We start from the raw sequence: 22,039 nt of genomic DNA, 5'->3' as shown, positions 1-22,039 counted from the left end.
CACCACCACATCTTTGGTAGCCTAAAACAAATTTCACAGAAAATAGAGAAGCAGTAAATACCAAATTGTTGCAGACTCTTGAAAACTGAAAGACATGCCAGCACATGACAACAAGAGTGATGGAACAGCAAAGAAGCATCATTTCACTCACACCCAGAAGGGCCACTGTTTGGTGAATCCTGCATCAAGGACCTCAAAGAATGTGGAATAAAGGCAGTTTATATCAAAAGTTTAATTTTTTTCAGGATGCAAAGAAAACACACAAATGAATAAAACATGACAGTGTATCAGCATGACACTCTCAGCTGTGAAAATTGTAACTGGTCTCCTGTGGAAGGTCCCCTGAGAATATGCCATGTCTCCTGAGCTGATCAGTTCCTGCAGAGGAGGATTTAGATTGGAGCTCATGGCTGCATATGTTCTCTCCTCTTGAGATGCTTTTTCAATTTCAGTTTCCCAGCACCTGAAATGTCATAGTTATACTCCGACGTGACATAGGGTATCTCCCCTTCAATCCCCACCTGACAAAGAAAAAACAGTGTTATAGGACACGTTGTGTCTGTGAAAGACACACACACGTGGCAAATGCCAGCAAAACTCAATGGGTTCAAAAAACAAAACAAAACAAAACACCAAACACATCTATCAGACTCTAAAGTTTTAAGGCCAATAGGACACTAGGAACAGAGTGAGCATAACCCAATATGAATTTGTGAACTGTGGAAAGAAATGGGGGGAGGGGGGAAAATTGCTTTCTCCCTCTGAATATTAAAACTCAGATTCTCCAATAGCTCTGGCTGGCAGTAGGTTCAGGATAAATAGAAGGAAGAGTCCTTACTTGGTTCAGGAAGATGCAATTAGGGATAGGGATACTTCCAATCAGTAAGCAATTCACAAATCGCAAGTTCTGTGGTGCTACTGGTGTCAGAATGTGGTATAGCTTCTTGTCTGTGTCTACCCCTCGGACGATTCCTGTAGAAAGGGGCACATGAAGAACCAGCCTTGAGTATTCCAGAACCACTTAGCAGGCTGGCACAACTAAGGTTACCATTGGATGTTTTAGCAACATTCTGCAAATATCTAGACACCTACTTCAGGGCTAAAGAGAAATCATGACTTGGTTTTTAATCACAATATTTTAGTTCATATTCATCTGCTGCTGCTTTGGTTTTTCTTTTATTCTTTTTTACCGGTGTTTATTTTCACTACATAGTGTATTTTTAAAAATAAAATTCAAATAGTGCAAACTGCCCTCAGAAATGTCAAGATATAATTTCACTGGAATAAATATTTGGAGCACTTTGGGGGCAGAGCACATGAGCAAGACAGTGGTAGCCAACCCATATAGCTTAGCAAGAGGGGACGCTGCTTCTTACAAGCAAGGGGGGGGTGTGGATTTGTCTGTGTAGTCCTGCATCACCTGCCCAGGCTAGACAAGGCCCTCCCTCTCAAGGGGAAGGGCAAGCTGGGTAGGAAGTATACATTTTGGCTATCTACCAAGGTCAGCTGAAGCCCGTGGATTCCTGCCCCTTTTGATTCCGAACAGTTCCCAGTGGAAAGGGTAAGCACTCCCACTATCATGGACTGTTTTCATTTTACAAAAGACTAAGGATTTAGGGTGGGGCAGGAAGAAAGGGGTGCTACAAATGCAAGACACTTACCAAAGCCCAGGCAATTGCAGATGGGGGTTTGCGTCAACAAGACCGGCCCGTCTGCGTTACACGACACCTGATCTGGCAGTTGGCAGAGGCCAACCCAGCTGGCATTGACAGAATACAAGATGTGGGCAGGAGCAACATCTGTGTGTATGACTCTGAGGGCGACGGCATTGAAAGGTACCTGGGAAACGAAAAGCAAAAGCGTAAACTCAACCAGCAATTTGCTTTGTTTCAGTTATACAAATTCATGTGGGCTACATCTGCTAATGACCGCTTGGCATCACCAGCCAGGAGTGGAATTCCTGTTTATTTTTACAGAAGAATACCTCTGGGTGCCAAATCCTGGGGACAAGCTACTGGGGATACTTGTGGGAGGGGGGCAGAGCTCTGCGACAAAGTATATACTCTGCACATGCAAGATACATCACATCTTCAAAGTTCAAAAGGGTGTTAGGAAGCCAGGCTGGGGAAAGACTTCTGCTTGAGAACTTGGAGAGCTGCTGCCTGCCAGAGAAAACAATGTCAGGCTAGATGGACTGAAAGCAGCCTGGGCTGAAAGAGCAGGACAGAGAGAATCCTCTGAAGGTCTTTAGGGCAGGCATGTCCAACAGGTAGATCGTGATCTACCGGTAGATCACTGGGCGTCTGTGGTAGATCACTGGCTTCCCCCAAAGAAGCTCAACAACTTTGGCTCCCCTAAAAAATGATCAACATTTTAGCCCTTCACCCCCCAAAAAAAACAGGGTGTTCCTCCTGCCTCAGAAAAGCTCAACAACTCTGACATGAACCCCTAAAAAATGGGCCTTCCTCCTTCCTAAAAAAAAGCTTAACAACTTTGACCTGAACCCCCCAAAAGGGGGTAGATCACTGCCAGTTTTTAACTCTGTGAGTAGATCACAGTCTCTTCAGAGTTGGCCACCCCTGCTTTAGGGTAACAATTCCCAAGTGGTAACTGCATCTTGGCTGCTTGCACAAAGCCTCTGTAATGACAATACTAACACAAAGCTCTGATGCATAGGCACATTTACCTGATAGGGTATCAGGCTGTGTAAAGGAAACACAGATTCCATGTCTGGGGGCTGCAACTGGCCCAAGTACGCCAAGATTGCCATGTCTCGTAGGACACTGCTGTGGGTGCGTCTAGAGGAGCAAAATGAGAAATAGATCACAGACTGGTTGGGAAGCACACTTTCTGGTCAGCCTTACGAGGGGGAAGGAGGGGAGGGACATGGGACTGAAGGTGAGAACAACAGCGCAAAGGAGGGCTGCAGAATAAAAAAGAGAAGTGGCCACATAAATGGGGTTGGGAAGGTGAAAAGTGGGTTTAGTAGGTGCATGGGATGGGAAGGGGAAGCTCTAGGAAGTTAATATGGTGGGGGTTGAGAAGTGGAGCAAGAGGGGAGGCAGAGCCCCCCCCCGCTAGTGTCACACACACACACACACACACACACACACAAATAGTATTTAAAATGCCACAATACTCTTTTGCTGTTATTGCAAGAACACTATTAGCCAATAGCTTGCTAGTGACCTGCTTGTAATATACATTACAAGACAGACAGGAAGGGATGCAGAAAGAGTGGGTCAAGGACTCCCAAAGGGAAGCAGAGGCGCCAGAGAAGTGAGGCTAGCTAGTCATGGAAAGGCCTTAAGGTATCACGTTACCCTGTCCTGCTCTCCACCCCACCCACCCCTGTCCCCACATGCCATTGTGTGGCACTTACCCAGTGCCAGCGTTCCCTGCTCCTGGGAACTCTGGCTGGACACACAGCAACTGATGGCCAGGATGTGGAGGGTGGAAGCCCGCTTGGGCCAGGCCCTGCTGCCCCGAGTCCTCCATCCCTTTCAGGCTCTTGCGCCGGAGGAGTGCTTTGCCTCTTGTGTGCAGGCCAGCAGTGCAATGGATATACTCTGGGGATAGCTGAGGCATGTCCCTGAAGTCTTCCGCACTGATCTGAATGATGTGACTAGGTGCCAGCAGCCGAATTATGTCAATCAAAAGGAGCAATCCGGCACCTTTGAACCAGGGGACAAAACAAGAGCATGTCCGGGTAGGAATGTGGGCATTCAACGAAAAGGATGGAACACGTTATAGGGTGAAAAATGAAGCTGCTGCATCAAGCAAGAGTGCATCATTTCAGGCCTCTGTAACTGCTGAGCCGGAGGGAGAGAGAAAAAGGTTTTGCAGGGCACCCAAGTCCACCTGATTCAAACACTTCTGCAATTGCAGCAGGCTTTGCCTCCATGGTCACAATTTTTATGGTCATTAAGAGAGAGAAACTTGGGTCCTTCTTAAAGGAATGCACACACATCCTGCACTCTTATAGCTCAAGGCATGAGTTCCCTGCATAACTCCATCTTCCCAACTTTCAGTACCTTGTGTCTTCCACCTGCCATTCCTCACCTTTGAAACATATCTGACATTCTAATGAAATCTTAAGCTTAGAACCAGAATTACATGAATATACTTGACTGATATAAAGAGAAGAACATATCAGTTGGCCAGGGCCAACCAACCTCATATTCCCTCTCTGCCAGTCAGTTTTGGTACTGCAATTCCAAACAAGCACAGAAAATGCTGACTTTGCAAACAAAAACAGAAATACCAAACTGAGCATAGATTCCAGAAGAGAAGGGATATTGTATTAAAGCAACTGAATACTTTGCTTCCCCACCCCCGCTGTGCACTTTGCTGAGATCTTTACGGAAGGGCAGATGCCAGTTTCCCTTCAAGCATGGTTCTAGCCTTGCTGGGTTGCCAGTGCTGCCTCTACAGCCATGTTCCAAATGTGGTGAAGTCCCCAGAGCCAGAAGCTGGGGGTTTGGGAGGCACACAGAGTGAAGGGTTCTATGCAGAGTAGACGCATTGAAATTAATGGGTCAAAGTTAGCAATGTCTGCTAATTTCAATGGGTCTACTCTGAATAGCAATAACATTGGCTACCAGTACCCTAGACAGCTTAGGGTTCTAGAAGCAGAATAAGCAAGAGATATGTCAACTGAGGCGGCCAGGTAAGAAAGAGTTTGAGAGATGAGCCTCAGTGACAGTCCCCACATCCCCACCTTCCTCGCCTTGGGCCAACATAGGATCTCAAACTTGCGTGCAGTTGACCCCACAGCTGAAAAAAGTCACATTCTCCCCATAGCCTTACCTTTCACCCATCCCATTGTGTTGATGACCAGAGGAACGTCTCTCTCGTAGGCACTGAACACGTATTTCAGTGTGTCAATGTATCTTTCAGTGTCCTGCTCACAACTGGTTGCCCCAAAGTAAACCATTTTGCGCGGTGTACGCTGGTGAGTGAACGGTGGACCTAAAAGGGGAGAAGAAATTGACAGAACTGCACATATTCAAAACAGCTGCAACAGCACTTTATCCACCCAACGGGGTGGTGGGGGTGCAGAAAGTAATTGACCTTTCTCCCTATACTCAACCTCTAATGGGAAAGCAGGTCATTGCTCCAGTTTGGTTTTGATCCCTTTGGAAAGGCTGGTGCTCCAAGAAGAGCTCCACTCACACCAGGAAGTAAATTCTGTGTGGGGCTTCCTTTGTGCTTGATCCAAAAACTGCTGGTAGCACAGAATGCTGCAGCACAGTTTCCGATGGGAGTGAGACCCTGTCAGCATAAAACAGCACGTAACAAATCAGAGATCTGCCTTGGCTGTCAATCTGCTCCAGGGCCAAATTCAAGGAATTATTATTAGTATTACAAAGTCCTTAAGGTTGGGACCAGTTTACTTGCAGGATCAATTTACCCCACATATATGCCCAGTCGGCCACTTCAATCTGCAGATCTGACACTGTTACAAGTGCCAAATAATGCTCATTCTGCACTTGTAAGAAACTGATCTTCTGGCAGCACCTACACTCTGGAACCCCCTGCCTACTGACATCAGGCAGGCACCTTCACTGCACTCTTTTTGGTGCCTGCTAAAAAAAAATTATTTAGGCCAGCCTGCTCAGGTACATAGTAGGCTGACATGCATTTTATTTACTTTTAGCTACTGTTGATTTTAATCATCACTGGTATAATTTACAATACCTGTCTTCAATGATAACTTTAATATTTTGTTTTATATTTCTGTAAGCCACTTAGAGATTTCCCGAGTCATTTATTGTTAAATAAATAAAACAAATAAAGCCACTCAGAACATGAGTCCAGACATTTCACATCATTCTGATAATGCCTCCAAAGCACATACCCAGAAGCGGCTCTGTTACGTTAATTAGGGAAACGCACCCAGGAGGCGTGAACTCTGGCTGCCCCAGATCACAGTCCAAGAATTCAATGCAGGGAAGGCTACAATTAAGAAGAGGAAAATGATATAAATGTTAACAGAATGCCTTTGACTGCCATCACTGGAAAACACAGCCTGAAGCTAAAGCAAAATTTTGAATATTCTGATCAGCAGCCCCCCCCCCCACTCACCTGCTCTTGTCAGCAATCAGGATGGTTATAAGAATATCAGAAGAGCTGAAGCTAGATCAGAATGGCCCATCTAATCCTGCATCCTTTTCTCACTGTGGCCAACTAGAAGCCTGTGGCAAACCAGGATGCAGGACCAAGGGAGGTTACTCTCCCCTCCTGTGGTTTCCAGAAGCTGGTATTAAGAAGCATTGCAAAATCTAAGAGATACATGCTTATAAGTGCTAGGCCTTCAAAACTGGAAGCCTAGAGACTGCTTTGGCAAAAGGAACAAAGGCAGGATAGCCAGACAAGGATCAGAGAGCTGACAGCCCACGGTGGGGAGGAGATAAAACAGCACCCGCCACCCCTGACCCAAGGAAAATAGGGAAGGAGATGGGAGAAAGAAGCTCTCATTGCAAACAGCCATAGCAGCCTTCACCAGAGAACTCACCTGTTGAGCAAAATATTAATCAGGTATCTGTTAAAAGTTGACTTGCCAACACTTTTGGGGCCACAAACCAAGACTATAGGGCAGCCTTCATCCTCATCTGAAACACAAACACAGTATCTGAACATAACTGCCCCAGTGAAGTTACAATCTCAAATGATTATTCAAGAATAAGAACTTACAAACACAACTGGCACATCTACATGAAATCTCACAGGAGGTTAACATGACCAACATCTTTTTTCAATAAAAAAAGACCAAGCAGAAACAGATTCTTCCTCCAAGCTTAGAATCAGAGTACAGCAGCTTGGGCCCAGTTCTTTCTCTGTGGACAAAGGAGGGCCCCATTGGCTTCATTTTTATTTTAACAAGTCTTCAGGTACAAGCACTGCTCCATTTAGGTTACAGCTGCACTTCACCCTTGCTCACGTTAGCTTTAAGCTACTCACCTTGGCACGCTTGGACTAATTCTTCAACTGCTGACAATGTGCTTTCTGACATCAGCAGGCCACTCCTGGGGTCTTGCTTCCCAAGACCAACAGAAGCGAGCACTGTATCCTCTGGAATGAAACTGGGAGCCTTCTGTCTCTAGGAATGAGAAGGCATTTGTCTGAAGGTGGATTCATCCATTTAAAAAGGCAGAATAGACTGTATGTCTATTAGCAGGTATTAAGAACCCCTAACTTCAGAGGCAGCATCCCTCTGAATACTAACAGCTAGGGAATAGCAGGTTCAAGGGGCATTTGGCTTCGTAACTAGTTTGTGGGCTTCACAGAGGCATCTGAGAGGCCCCTGTGGACAGCAGGATGCTGGATCAGATGGACTTTTGGATGAATCCAGCAAGGCTCTTAATGTTCATTGCAAATTGGCCTTAGCTAGCAAGTATTTAGCTAATTGACAAACACCTAAAAAGCAGAGATATCCATTGCCAATGAAGTGTGGAGTTCAGGCCTAAGAGTAGGATAAGTTAAAAGGCCCCAAATCCAGGAAACGTTAACACAAAGGAAGCCTTGATTGCCTGGCAGAGCAGCTTCATCCCCACAAGAGGCCTAAAAGGAAATCCAAGCATCTACGAAAGGATACCCAAGTCCCAGGACCAACGCAGCTCAATTGAAATCCATGTAATTAACCCAAACAGAAATTTGATATTGGCCACATAATCACCATTTTTCATTAGCGGGTGTCTTCAGACTTCAGGTGTGAATGCTGTAGAGAAGGGCATGTTCTTTCATGCATCAACCCCCCCCCCAAAGTCCTTGACCTTCCCTTGTGTAATCTTGCTTTATCAGGGCCCCCCATCACAAAGAGGGTTCAACTCAAATTCAAGAGGATTAAGTAGAGGCCCTGCTTATGGGGACTGAACACATGATGCCAGGTCTTGCAGTGTATCCTGAATCGGTTCTGCGAAAACTCAAGAGGACAGAAGGAACTCACCTTTGCTATGAATATGTGGGAGAAATTTGAGTAGCTGTGAAGGAACCTAGTCGCTGGAGTATCCAGACGCTCCAACAAAATAATGGAACACTGAGGAATGAAGTCCTTCATCAGTTTGCATCTTGCATCTGGAAAGACAAAGGATGAAACCACAAATGAGACAGTAAGCCTCCTGCTTGGCCCTCATAATGCTTCAAGGCCATTGTGATTAAGGACAGAAAACCTTAATAATTGCAATGGCTCTGCAGGGCCTCCAGTGGAGTCTGCCTCACTTCCTGGAAGCCTTCACATTTGCACAGGAACATTTTCTACAGAGCACAGGGAAGCTATTCAACAGGTTCGGACATTAGCAGCCTGGGTTTGGCCTTTATTGGCAACAGGCCCCAAACTCCGGAACCTTTTTCCAGAAGAGGTTAGGGAAGCACAAACACGGCTGTCTTTTTGAGAAGTCTGCAAATTCTGCATGTTTTCAATGAGGACTTAAATTTTCTGTGGCTGCTTTGTCTTAAATATGTATTTATCATGATTTATAAACAGCTGGTTTTTGTGTACATGTTGCATTTCTTTTAGTGTCAAATACTTAACACAGCTTGTGAAAAAGCAATATAAAATATTTCAGGTAACAAACAAAACCACCCTGTGAACAGCGTTAGGCTGAAAGAGAGAGCTGCTGGATGAGAATTCTTATTTTATTTATTTGTATTCAGCCTTTTCCCCTAACTGGACTCAGCAACAGAGAACAGCAAAAAGACTTAAATGTGACAAAGGGCCACAGGTCAAAATCATGCCCATAAAAGATATCCATTCTGCACACAGAAACTCCAAAAGCATTTCAAAGGATGCACGTGGGTATATATATATATATATAAACACACACTAGACAGCCTGTCCACAAAAGCCATTTTCCACAATCTGATCCCTGATAGGCAGAGCTCTGTGTGAGCACAAAGCACATCATATTCTTTTTCAAACATCCAAGATCACCCTCTCACAGGAACAAGTTCAGAGCCCACCCTCCATTCCTACTTACCTCGGGGCACAAGGTGTGCTCGGAGGATGGACTTTGCCTCTGCTTTCATTTCCTTCCCAGATTTTTCTGGCTCCTTATAAGCCACTGCTTCAATGGTGAGAGCACAATGGGAGTAGGGGGAGAAGAGGTGATACGGGGGCTGATCTGGAACGATGTTGAACCCAAACACCCGTACAGAGCCATACAGGCACGTCAGGGAACACTTGCCAGTGAATGTCAGTGCCTGAAAGGTACAAAATAACTACTGTAAATAAGCAAACTACTGTAATACCTAAATGTTGGCTGCCCCTTTTAACATTACCCTGAGAAGTTGTCCTAGACTGTTTTTAATGTTACATTTTAATGGTGTAACCCACTCTGGGGTCTCATGGTGAATTATATCATCATCATCTGCAGGATACAGGTCCTCCAAGTACTGCTGGACTAATTGCCTTATACCATGTTAGACCATTGGTCCAGCTAAATTATTACTGTCTGCAATGACAAAGCTCTCCAAAGCTTCTGACAGGGAGTCTCGCTCAGCCCTTTCTGGAGATGCCACCTGGGACTGAAGAGAGGACCTTCTGCACAAAAAGCAGATAATCTACCATTGAGCTACAATCCTTCTGCTAAAATCAAAGTTAGATTCTATTCCGCATGGTTCTGAATACAGGCCTGACTGAAATATGAAGCTGACTTATAACTCAGTCCATTGGTCCATCTAGCTCCAAGTTATCTATTCTACACAATGACTTTTCGAGGATTGAGATAGGAACCCTTCTGCATGCAAGACATTTACTCTACCAGTACAGCCCTTCCATATCTACCTGCCCACTTCCCCCTGCCCCTTCTGCTACCTAGTCACACCCCCACAAAGGCACGTCCTTCCTTGTACAGTAAGCCTGCAACTTATGTGCATTTAACTTGTGCACATTCAGAATTTTTTTAATAAAAAGATTGAAAGGAGGCAGAAAGGAGGCAAGGTTCCAGGACAAATGACTATGGCAATCCCACCCACCATGGAACCAAATGGGTTTCGATCAAGAGGTGATTTGGGCTTTAGGCGCAAACTCCATGTAAATTGCAGGCCTATACCTTACAGCTACTCCCCGCAATGGCAAACCCACCGAGTTGGAGTCCATTCTCTGTATTTGCATAACCACGCCTCTTGTGTTTCCTGGCCACGCCCTTTCCCTGAGCGGCAGCACCTCAAACAGCGCTAGACCAACCTGATAAAGTGGAGCACGCCCCTTCTACTCCCAAGCCACGCTCTTCCTTTATTTGGTAACGCCTCCAACGACGGGGGGGGGAACCCGCGCGCGTCCTGTATTTGCATAGCCACGCCCTCTCCGCGCTTACCTGTCCCTGAGGCAGGAGCAGAAAGGCTCTGCCTTCCTTGGCCTCGACGGTCGTCAGTATCTCTCCCTCAGCCGAGGTTTCTTCGTCCGTTGGCGGCGGTTGCGATGGCCGCGCGGAGAGGAGGCCGCGGTGCTGCAGGGCGTCGGGCCCCCTGTGGACCTTCTTCGCCGGCGGGGCAGGCGGAGACTGCGGAGCCGCTTTTCGGCGCCGGCGCCGGCTCCTCTGCCGCCGGAGGAGGCTGGCCGGGTTCAAGCGGCGGTTCGCCATTCCCACACCTCCCCTCGGCGGCGGCCCGCGTCTCCAAAGCGACCGCTAGCGCGCATGCGCGTCCTTTCGCGAGCCGGGAAACGACGATAGAGACAGGAACGGGTAGAGCGGCTTCGTGCTTCGGAACGTCGTGACGTCATATGGTTGCCTCGCAGAGAGAAGGAGAACCGGAAATTAGAGGAGCCTATCAATTGGATTTCCGGGGCAATAGACTTTTTAGTTGAGGTTGGAATTGAAATAGGCAAATCGTGGGAGACGTTGTAAGGTTTTTCCCCCAGTTGTGTTTTGTTTAAATTTATTTCCCGCCTTTCCACAAACGGGCTCGAGGCGGTTAACAGTAGAAACGCGATAGCGTAATAAAATACGTAATAAAAGCAAAACACAATAAAATAAACGAAGGCAGGCTAAACAAATGGCCACAGAATTGTAGAGTTGGGAGGGACCCCCCAAGGTCATCTAGTCCAACCTCATTCCAATGCAGAAGTTGGATCCCAGGAATAATAATGGGATTACCCTTTGAATTCGCCACAAATTTTACAGAGAACAACCAGCTACCATTAAAGCACAGATCAGATCTGTATCCAACGACTGAACCAGTCCAAGACTGGTACTTTTTGGCACTGCCACTTGCCACTTTTTAGCACTGCCTCGATGTGGACCACGATTTATGTGGTGTCGTGAGGCTCGGGGTCTCTGATTGTTACACTCCAGTTTGGGCACAGATTTTTTTCTGTGATTTTACTGGTTTTGAAGGGATCCCCTGCAAAAAAACCCAGAGAATCCATAATCGGTGGTGCCCAGATTCATGCGTGTTTTTGCACCACGATGACATCAAATAACAACATAAGGAAAACCCTCAGGGATGAGGCTAATCAGTGGCCACTCCAAGGGCTTCAGCAAACAGAAAGCAAGTCCACTCAAGTGGAAGAGAATAATCTGTTGTATCCAGTGAGAGTCCCACTCAAAGAAGATCCATTGAAAGTCATGGCCATGACAAACTGAGGTCCATTAATTTCAATGGGTCTATCTACTTTGTGTAGAGCATAGCTGGATAGGGCCCAGTGTCAGGTGGGACAAGGGTTACCTCTTCATTCATTCCCTGCTGAAACTTCCCTCCTTCCCAAAGCTGTTCTTCCAGGAAAGGAAGGAAAGTGTGATGGGGTTTACACAGGATGGAAATGGGAAGAGCAATGGAAATCATTGCACTCTCCCCAATACTGGGATTTCATCCAGCTGAGTTTTACTCAGAGCAGACCCACTGAAATCAATGCCACATCCATTCGTTCCAATGGGTCTATTTGGAGTATCACCAGCATTGGTAACAACCCACTGGTTTGTTTCATTTCTACAAATATTTGTCCTGATTATAGAGTTTAAGAATTAAGGGAAAGGGCCATAACTCAGTGGCAGAGCATCTGCCTTGCATCCAGGAGATCCCAGGTTCACCATTAGCATCTCCAGGTGGTGCTGAGAATGAACCCTGCCTGAAACCCCAGAGTGTTGCTGGAAGTCAATGTGGACAATACTGAGCAAAATTAACCATTCACTTGTATTATGTGTTTAACAAAACATACCATTAGAAATTCTGCAAAGCCAAGTGTCATCATCAAAAATACCATCCCATGTTCTCCCCCACCATGGGGACCCCCATTTTCTCCTCTTTTAATAAAGATTCACTGTTTCTGCATATATTTTCTTTCCTTATTGTATCTGAAGAAGTGTGCATGCACACGAAAGCTCATACCAAGAACAAACTTAGTTGGTCTCTAAGGTGCCACTGGAAGGAATTGTTTATTTTATTTTGTTTTGGATTTTCCATGGAAGCCATAATCTGGATTAAATGGGGAAATAATACAGGCCAGCATTTGGATGAAGATGTCATCATACAGACATGGAGCAGCATAGAGTCCAGTGACAGACCCGTGCATGGTGGAAGTGCCAATTATTTCCAAAAAGCCAGGCATTGTAACAGCATGGCAGTGGAGATGTCAAAACACAGCTGCTTCCTCTTCTTTCATTTCAATCTTTCAAAAGATTTCAATCTTTTTCTTTCATGATATATTTCTTTTGGGTGCTTTGGGGTTTTTTTAGCAGCTGAGGACTAGAGACTTGCACAGGTCGCTAGTGCATCCATTCCTACATGATGTAGTCAATGTGATCGTAACAGAGGGGGCATGAGGAGTGTTGTAAGTGTTTATAGGGTCTAATTTTATTTCACAAGGAGCCCAGGAGGAGAGGGCACATTTTACTTCAACTCTCCTGCGGAATCTGTTAGGAAAATTAAACCTCACAATTTGGTTTTCGGCTTGCATCCTGCTGCGTCGCTCCAGGAAAGTTTCCTGTGTATGTATATCCTGCCCTCTGCTCTGAGGCATTTTACAGGTGTGCAGGGTTATGCAAATGATCCCAGGTGATTCAGGGACACTGGTCTCAATATTCCTTCTCCCCAAAAAGCAGAGTGCCCTTGTGACTGCAACAGTGACTTCCCCTGGTCCATTCAGGATGAGTCTCTCTCCCTCACCCTTTTTTTATTTGCTGCTTTTGGGCTTCTGTTGTTGTGCCAGCGGGAGCCTAAACCAGGGGATTTCTTCCCCGCTGAGGCTGGATGGAGACTATACCCTTGCGGGGCTGTTTCAAATTCACCGGAGTAACATCACCAAACCCCAGAAAACTAAGCCAGAAGTTGCCATCTGTGACAGGTAAGTGAGAGGAGCCAGAAATATCGCAGGTGCCATAGCTCAATGCTTTGCGTGCAGAGGTTCTCAGGTTCAATTCTCAATGGCATCTCCAAGTAGGGCGGAGAGAGACCCCTGCCTGAAACCCTGGAGAGTTTCTGCCAGTCAGTGTAAACCACACTGAGCTAGGTGGTCTGATGGGCCAGTGGTCTGATAAGTCATCTTCCTATGTAGGATGCAGGTATCTGTGTTTGGGAAGCATGTGGTCCCAAGCTATGTTTAATCCTGGCAAAAGAGCAAATGAAAACAGCATATACCAAAGTAACTTCTCCACTGTCAAGTGCTTGAAGGAACATCTCCCATAGACATGCTTATACCTTCAAGTGAGGCTCCTCTACTTGCTATCCCACCATCCTGCACAAGCAGAAGTAGCATTACAGGCAGCAGAGCCTTGTGTGTGGTGACACCCGTCCTCTAGACTTTTTTTTAAGGAGCTACGGAAGGCCCCTTCCAATGTGGACTCACAGTCAGCTTAAGACCGTTTCTCCCCATCCCCCAACACACACACCAGGCTTGTATTGGCAACAGACAGGCATCCTACTTATTTGCAATCAGCTATTGTGTTTCACTGGATGGTTAATCAGTTTTGATATTTTCTAGGCTGTCATTTTTTTTTCTTTTGTCCCTCTGAGAGGCAGTTTGGCTGAAAAGCCATTAGAAGTGCCATGCTGTGTTCGCTCCAAGGTAGCCAGGACTATTCCCCTTTGGGATATGGAGGGTTCCATACAGCCATCATGGCTCACGGCTATTGATCGACCCCCACCTCTTCCATGGATTTTATCCAGTCTCCTTTGAAACAGTGTCTTGCATCAACAAGTAACATACATGGGACAAAGTTATGTGCAATGGATCCCTGACCCTCCAGCTTCCTCCAGTTTTATAAGAGATGAAGGGGGCTGGAAATTCCTATTCAATTTTCCCCAAACAAGCTGCATAAATCAATCAATAGCTCCTAAGTTGGAGGCTGTGAGTGCCATTGCTTATGAAATCAACACAGTGCCACCAGGGTACAAGAAGGGCTGTGGCTCAGGGGCAGAGTAGAAGGTCCTGCAGGTTCAATCCTCACCATCTCAAGGGCTGGGAGAGACCCTCCATCTGCAGCCCCAGGGAGCTGCTTTCACACCTTGCAGGGAATCTTGAACCAGGTGGACCAATGACTCGACTAAAGCAGTTTCTGGAGATCATATAAGTATCAGCAGGCAAGGAGGAGCAGGGAACTAAGGGGGACAACTCTCGTAAGCAGCCTAGTGAGAATTGAACACTTTTCTTTTTTTTTGCAACCAATCTATGTTTCGTTTTATCTGTTCGACCACTTTATTTTACGTTCCAGTACTGTTTTTATAGTTTGTGTTTTATAATCATTTATAAATTAAAATTATAATTATAAATTATAAATTAAATTTATTAATTTATTAATAATAAACTTTATTATTAAAAGTTTTAGAATACAGTAAAAGCAAAACAGAGAGTAGAGCAAGCATAAGAAAAGAACATGAAGGAGGAGGAGGAGGAGGAGGAGGAGGAGGAGGAGGAGGAGGAGGAGGAGAGGAAGAAAACCTCTATCAAGGTTATATATTTACTCTTAATGCACACCAAGGGATATAAATCATCCCTGCTCTCACCTGGGTGCTTCCCCCTCTTCCCCCAGCCTCCCACCCTGGGAAATCCTCTCTCCCCTGCCTCTCACACAGGGCCTTTTCTCTTCCATCCCTCTCAGAACATAAATATAGAGTTAACCCCCCTCCAAAAAAAATAAAGAAAGATAAAGAGAGAGAAATAAAAAGAGGAAGAAGGTGCTGACAAGGAAACCGGGGGGGGGGAGGGCATGGAATGGAGTATCATAATGGAGCCTGTTGCATAGGAGCAGTCTACCATGCAATATTTTGCTGCTGTCCCACACTTGGGATTCCACCCCACCACCCACCGCCCTTTAGTTCCACGTTCTCCTGCGGCTTTTCTCTGTTTCTGCAGCATGTATGACGTGAGTTACCATGGCTACTACCTGTTCCAGGCCATGCGGTTCGGGGTGGAGGAAATCAACAACTCCAGCTGCCTCCTGCCCAACGTCACGCTGGGGTACGAGATCTACGACACTTGCTCGGCATCGTCCAACATGTACGCCACGCTGAGCCTCCTCTCCCAGGGTGGCGGAGAGGGCTGCTGCGGTGCCCGGCAGCTGGCGGTGGCTGCCAACTACACCCACTCCCTGCCCAAGGTTGTGGGCGTCATCGGGCCAGACACCAGTGAGAATGCTTTCACGACAGCCAGTCTGCTGGGCGTCTTCTGCATGCCAGAGGTAAGCCCCCAAAGGGTGGTGGGACTTTGTGGATTAGGAGAGCTATCTGTGCTATCTCCAGGTGTGGTTGGACTACAGCTTCCCCATCAGCTACAGTCAGCACAGCCAGGCCCAGGAATGAAGAAAATTATTGTGGGGGTGGGCAAGAACAGGCACCAGCAGCTGCCCAGAGATGTCAGGGAGTTGGTGCCAGGCTGCTCTTCCTGGTCTCTGTTTTAGGCTGTTGATAGCATGATTCACAACTATCTTGTTGAGATTCCTGCATCACAGGGGGTTGGTGCCCTTCCAGTTCTGTGATTCTGCTTTATTTTTCTCACGCATCTTTCCCCCCCCAAAAAAACAAATTACCCTCTTTGCTGGTGCAGGAGAGATCACTGCAAAGTAAAAGCAACACAGTCCACTGGGAAGTTGTGTTGGGGAGAGGTTCCTGCCGGATCATGTCCGTGAAACGTTGATTAGGCAGAAGAGAGCCTTTAGGAAATGTTGAGGGAGGGCAAGGGCGGTGAATTTAAGCAGAGGGAGCCTCAGACTGACGATAAAAGACGTCTGAGGAGCCCTGTATGACTGGTGGCTGCTAGCTAGGAGATGCACATCCCATTGGTGGCTCTGTTTCCATCAGTGATGTAGCTTGTTTTCTGCTGCTCCAGAGGGCAAGACCCGAACTCATGGATTCAAATGACAAGGAAGGAGGTGCCAGCTAAAAATTAGGAAGAACTTTCCGAGGTTGAGAGCTGTTTGACGAAGGAACGGACTCCCTTGGAAGGTGGCGGAATCTCCTTCCTTGTAGGTTTTCAAACAGAAGGTGGATGGCCAATTGTCAAGGGATTCTTTAGCTGCTGTTCCTGGTTTGCAGGGGGTTGGACTAGATGAGCCTTGGGGGTCGCTTCCAACTCACAGAACTGTTTCCACCTGCCCATCCAGCTGCATCAGGGGTGAGGGGATGTCTGTGGCCCTGCTGGGAACAGAGAAGGGGTTTCTGTTGGGAGTTAAACTTCAGGAACATCTGGAGGACCCGATGCATATCAAGAGCAGTTGCCTCCTTCCTGCCTTACCCTCTCTCTTCCCAGGTCAGCTACGAAGCCTCCAGTAAGATGCTCAGCGACAAGCGGGCCTTCCCTTCCTTCCTGCGCACCATCCCCAGCGACCAGCTGCAGGTAGACGCCATGGTGCGCCTGCTGAAGGCTTTTGGGTGGACCTGGGTCGCGGTGGTGGGCAGCAACAACAACTACGGGCTCCAGGGCCTGCAGATGCTGCACGAAGCGGCCCCCCAGGAAGGCATCTGCTTCGCCTACCAGGGCGTCATCCCTGCCAGCAGCGCAGAGGTGGCCCACATGGTCCTGGAGGTGGTGGCTTCTGCCGCCAACGTGGTGGCCGTCTTCGCCAACAAGCGCAGCGCCTTCCTGTTCCTCCAGGAGGCCGCCCGGCAGAACGTGACCGGGAAGGTGTGGCTGGGCACGGAGGACTGGTCCTTGGCCACGGAAATCTGGGAGATCTCCGGCATTCAGGGAATCGGCACAGTCCTCGGGGTAACCGTCCATCAGGCACGCCTTTCGGGGATGAAGGCGTTTGAAGCAGCTTTTGCCGCATCAGAGGAAGCGGGCGCCCGCCCGGAGCACGGAGGCGACGCTGCCTCATGTCAAAATTGCAAGGAAAAGTGTGGCCAGCGATTCTCCCGGTTCCGCAAGCTGCCTGACAGGCAGGAGCCATCGCCCTACGACACACAAGGGGCGTTTAATGTGTATTCGGCGGTGTATGTCATGGCGCATGCCCTCCACCGTCTGCTGGGCTGCCAAACTGGTGTGTGCCATAAGGGCACCGTCTATCCGTGGCAGGTAAACCTCCCCATCTCTCTCTCTCTCTCTCTCTCTCTCTCTCTCTCTCTCTCTCTCCGCATTTATCCGGCAGGGACGGTGCCAAATGGCATTCCTGCTACAGTAAGAGTGAGGTTTCTTCATGGAAAAAGCAGGCAATGCTGTGCCAACCAGGCGTGCCTAACCTGTGGCTTTACAGATATTGCTCAACTCCAGATCTCATCAGTCTCAGCCAGCAGGATTCATGGAACACGGAGGCTGCAACATCTGTAGGGTGCCACACTGCTTATCCCTGTTCCGTGCTTTCCTGGGATTCCAGGATGCCAAAGAAAATCAAAATAACAGCTGAGATTTCTCTGCATTATATACTCTTAGCGTCTATGCCACACCATCTCTCCAGCTGAGCATGCTCTGATGGGCATCAGGGGTATGTGAGCTGGGACAGCTCACGCGGTAGAGCATGAGTCTCTTAATCTCGGGGGCATGGGTTTGAGCCCCATGTTGGGCAAATGATTCCTTCACTGCAGGGGGTTGGACTAGATGAACTTCAAGAGTCCCTTCCAACTCTATGATTCATCTTGTTAGAGGGTGACCCAGGCGACAGCAGCCCCCCAAGTCGCTTGCACTGGGCCCTGGATCTCTTGCCCTTTCCCCTCCCTTTTCCTGCTCACAAACCCTGCCTAATTAAAGAGTTCGGGTTTGGGGTGCAGAGGTTTGCAGAATCCATGGGGAGTTTTCAGAATCAAAAAATGGAAGGGGAGTTCCTCTGGGGAATGGGACCATTTGGTTCACCCAGAGTTCACAAGGCCCCGTGCCTTCGATTTTAAACATGGGGCGTTTCTACACTGCAGACTTAAAACTGGTTTAGCAGTTAATTCCTCCTCCCCAGGGAAACTCTAGAAAATACCCGCAAGCCCAGAGTTTGGTAATACCTTTGGACCAACCCACAGGAACGTGGCAAGCTCTAGAGTCCTCCAAAACGCTTCTCCAGATATGTACTGGGGGCTGACATGAGTTGTAGTCCAGAACATCTGAAGGGCATCAGGTTAGGGTTGGCTGGATTATTCTGTCTGTGTCTGTCTGTCTCTCTGCTGCAGCTCCTGAAGGAAGTGAAGCGGGTGAACTTCAGCCTGAACCACAGACAGATTTATTTTGATGCCAATGGGGACCCCTTGGTTGGCTACGACCTGGTCTTGTGGACATGGGCTGGGCAGGAGTGGAACTACACCGTGGTGGGCTCCTTTGACAGGAACCCGGACCGCCTGAGCATCCACAAGGACAGGCTCCTGTGGCACACAGAGGATAATCAGGTAAGGAGGCACACATGGAGGAGCGGGAGGCTCATACACCCAGGGAAGATTCTTACTGTTGAGATCTAGCCACCACCCGTGACGTTGGTCTGCCTGGAATTCCCATCGCCAGGGAAAAATGGGAGCGAGCAACCCAGCTTCCGTTGCTCGGTCCCTGCTCCTGCCAACCTAGCAGTTCGAAAGCATGTCAAAGTGTAAGTAGATAAATGGGTACCGCTCCGGCGGGAAGGTAAACGGCGTTTCTGTGCACTGCTCTGGTTCACCAGAAGCGGCTTAGTCATGCTGGCCACATGACCCGGAAGCTGTACGCCGGCTTCCTTGGCCAGTAAAGCGAGATGAGCGCCGCAACCCCAGAGTCATTCGAGACTGGACTTAACGGTCAGGGGTCCCTTTACCTTTACACCCCTTGACACCAACACTCCTCCTCCCGCCCAGGTCCCTGTCTCCGTGTGCTCCAAGGAATGCGGCATGGGGGAGCAGAAGGTGCAGCAGGGCATGCACCAGTGCTGTTTCCACTGCGTGGGCTGCTCTCCAGGAACCTTCCTGAACAGAAGCGGTGAGTGAATTGTCAGCAGGCAGGGCAAGGCCAGGCCAGCACCAGAGTCAGAAGCAGGCAGGCAGAGGCGATTCAACTCTCCTGCCTCTTAAACCCATGGCCTCTGTGGGTTCAGGCTGGCTCTGCACCCTTGCTGTCTCCCCACAGGGCCAATGCCTCCGGGGTCACATGGCTTCCTAAACCCGAAACCCAAGCCTTGCATGATGTTCCTGAGCTTTTGCGGTTTGGGGCCAGGGTTTGTGGTCTCACCTGCATCCTCTAGGAGGAAGGCTTGGCCAAGTGGCCCGTGACCAGAAGCAGGAAGCTCTCTTGCAAAGCACTCGGAGCGATGGAGAAACATGGAAATGTGCTGGAGCCACAGAGGGTTAGTTCATGCCAGCCTGGAGCGTGATGGCAGTGGCAAAAAAAAAGAGATATATATTTGTACCCGGTATACCTTTAAAGCACATTCTTTCCCTCAGGGAATTCTGGGCACCATAGTTCACCCCTTCACAGAGATACCATGTCCAGCAGACCTAAAAAAAACTACAGGCCTCAGGGAGAGAATGTACTTCAGATGCGTTTTTATTTGCTTTTCAATTTATTTGTAATTGTGACTGGTTTTAGATGCTTGTAACTGTCTTTTGAATGTTTTAATCTTTATATATATATATATATATATATATATATATATATATATAGATAGATAGATAGATAGATATAGATATAGATATAGATAGATAGATAGATAGATAGATAGATATAGTCTGCTTTCTTGTTTTAAATGGTCCACCCGTTTGCCGCCAGTTTGTAGGAGCGGGTGCACTTTTAGGACCCTGAGCAGAGATGCAGAGATGAGTTCAAGAGATGCAGAGATGAGTGCCAAAGACTCAGGGCCACCCCCTAATAACACTCTTGTGCGCTGTGATATTAGGAGAGCACTTCCAGAGTGCAACACACACAGACAGCGAGGCACTACAGCATACAGGTGCACTAAGGCTGAGCTGTGTTGATGGGAGGAAAGGCAACATTCTTTTAGCAGGGAATCCAGGATTAATTATTTCACAGAATCATAGAACTGGAAGGTGCCACGAGGGTCATCTTGTCGAACCCCCTGCAATGCAGGAATCTTTTGCCCGGCGTGGGGCTCAGACCCAAAACGCTGAGATTAAGAGTCTTGTGTTCTTCCAGCTGAGCTATCCCAGCTGGTTATTGCATTTGTATCCTAGGCTTTTCTCCAAGCACCTCAAGGTGGTGTAGACATTATTCTGCTGCTCCTCCTCCTTTAACCCCCACAACCCTGTGAGGGAGGTTAGGCTGAGAGGCAGCAGCTGGCCCAAGGTCGCACCCAGCTAGAGCATCCCGGCCGAGCGGAGATTTGAACCCTTGTCTCACAGGTCCTCATAGTCCAACTCTCTAACCACTACCCTGCAGCGGCTCTCCTGTTGGCTGCCCCCCCACAGATCCCCTGGGGAGGGGGGAACGTGGTTTCCAGTTGCCTCCGCTGACTTGCCCTGCCGCCCCACAGAACCGTACACCTGCCAGAAGTGCCGGAAGGACCAGTGGGCGCCTGGCAGAAGCGAAGCCTGCTTCGACCGCACCGTCGTCTTCCTGCTGTGGGACGACCCCGTCTCCGTGGCCCTGTTGGCAGCCAACACCCTCCTGCTACTGCTCGTGGGCGGAACCATAGGAGTCTTCGCGCACAACCGCCACACACCCGTCGTAAAGTCGGCCGGCGGTTGGATGTGCTTTGCCATGCTGGGCTCCCTGGCCTGCGCCTGCCTCAGCCTCTACTGCTTCTTCGGGGCCCCAGGGCACTTTGCCTGCATTCTGAGGTTGTCGGTGTACAGCACCTGCCTCACTGTGTGCCTCTCGTGCATGGTGGCGCGCTCGGTGCAGATCGTCATTGTCTTCAAGATGGCGGCCAGGGCTCCAGGCCTGTACGGGGCCTGGCGGAGGTACCACGGCTCCAGCCTGCTCATAGGAGCCATCACTGGGCTGCAAGGCACAATGGTCCTCACCTCCCTCAGCATCGGCCCACCGGTCCCCTACAAGAACTACAAGGCCTTTGAGGAGCTGATTCTCCTGGAGTGCGGCCAGGGCAACACGGTGATCCCCCTTTTCTGGATGATCTTCAACAGCCTGCTGGGCGTGGCTTGCTTCACCATCAGCTACATGGGGAAGGACCTTCCCAACAGCTACAACGAAGCCAAGTGCATCACGTTCAGCAACCTCATCTATTTCGTCTCCTTCATCACGTACACCACCGCCGCGAGCATCTACAAGGGCAAGTACCTGGCGGCTATCTACATCGCCACCCTCCTCTCCACCCTCGCCGGGATCTTCGGGGGCTACTTCGCCCCCAAGGCCTACGTCATCCTCTTCCACTCCCATCTCAACACCAACCAACACTTCCAGATGTCCATTCAGAGCTACACAAAGAGGGTGAACGCAGCAGGCTGAGCGGCGGGAAGGTCGGGCGGCCAAGGCGAGATGGGCTTTGCCTTCTCAGTTTCACGTTTTTCCGGTCTTGTCTTCCGTTCTGTACAATTCCACACCATTTCCCTCCCTTCTTTCTACAAAAGGAATCCTTGTGAATTCTAGTGCAATATGCCTTCATGCGGTACAATTGTGTGCAATTAACTTGCGCAATTTGAAAGCTGGCTAGTTCAAATCCCGCAGATTAAGCACAGGGAAGGAGGAGAGCTTAAAAACTCCTCTTGCACCAGGTTTTCCTGGAGCAGAGAGTTTTTAAAAGCCTTGCTTACC

The 22,039-nt window shown here is 48.5% G+C and overlaps 2 protein-coding genes across 3 annotated transcripts; one reads left to right on the top strand and one right to left on the bottom strand.

Annotated features, from left to right (window-relative positions):
- Positions 1 to 212: 212 nt before the first annotated feature.
- NOL9 (nucleolar protein 9) lies at positions 213 to 10,640 on the bottom strand. Of its 2 annotated transcripts, none has more exons than XM_033156546.1 (12): positions 10,317 to 10,640; positions 8,979 to 9,201; positions 7,949 to 8,076; positions 6,964 to 7,096; positions 6,518 to 6,614; positions 5,861 to 5,958; positions 4,810 to 4,971; positions 3,383 to 3,674; positions 2,687 to 2,798; positions 1,662 to 1,839; positions 839 to 972; positions 213 to 521 (listed from the first exon to the last, which is right to left on the bottom strand). In XM_033156546.1, the coding sequence occupies exons 1-12, from the start codon at positions 10,581 to 10,583 to the stop codon at positions 405 to 407; spliced, it is 1,941 nt and encodes a 646-aa protein (XP_033012437.1). In that variant the 5' UTR covers positions 10,584 to 10,640; the 3' UTR covers positions 213 to 404. The 2 variants fall into 2 exon arrangements, with proteins under 2 accessions (XP_033012437.1, XP_033012436.1); XM_033156545.1 differs by having other exon boundaries at positions 6,964 to 7,102; positions 10,317 to 10,639.
- Positions 10,641 to 15,314: 4,674 nt separating this feature from the next.
- Positions 15,315 to 21,790, top strand: TAS1R1 (taste 1 receptor member 1). The gene is made up of 5 exons (XM_033156544.1): positions 15,315 to 15,614; positions 16,682 to 17,446; positions 18,523 to 18,735; positions 19,171 to 19,291; positions 20,799 to 21,790. Exons 1-5 carry the CDS (start codon positions 15,333 to 15,335, stop codon positions 21,731 to 21,733), a joined length of 2,316 nt encoding a protein of 771 aa, XP_033012435.1. The 5' UTR covers positions 15,315 to 15,332; the 3' UTR covers positions 21,734 to 21,790.
- The last annotated feature ends 249 nt before the right edge of the window (positions 21,791 to 22,039 follow it).

The sequence above is a fragment of the Lacerta agilis genome, chromosome 8 (assembly GCF_009819535.1).
Source record: "Lacerta agilis isolate rLacAgi1 chromosome 8, rLacAgi1.pri, whole genome shotgun sequence".
NCBI classification, from domain to species: Eukaryota; Metazoa; Chordata; class Lepidosauria; order Squamata; family Lacertidae; genus Lacerta; species Lacerta agilis.
This window is presented reverse-complemented; position numbering and strand designations above follow the sequence as displayed.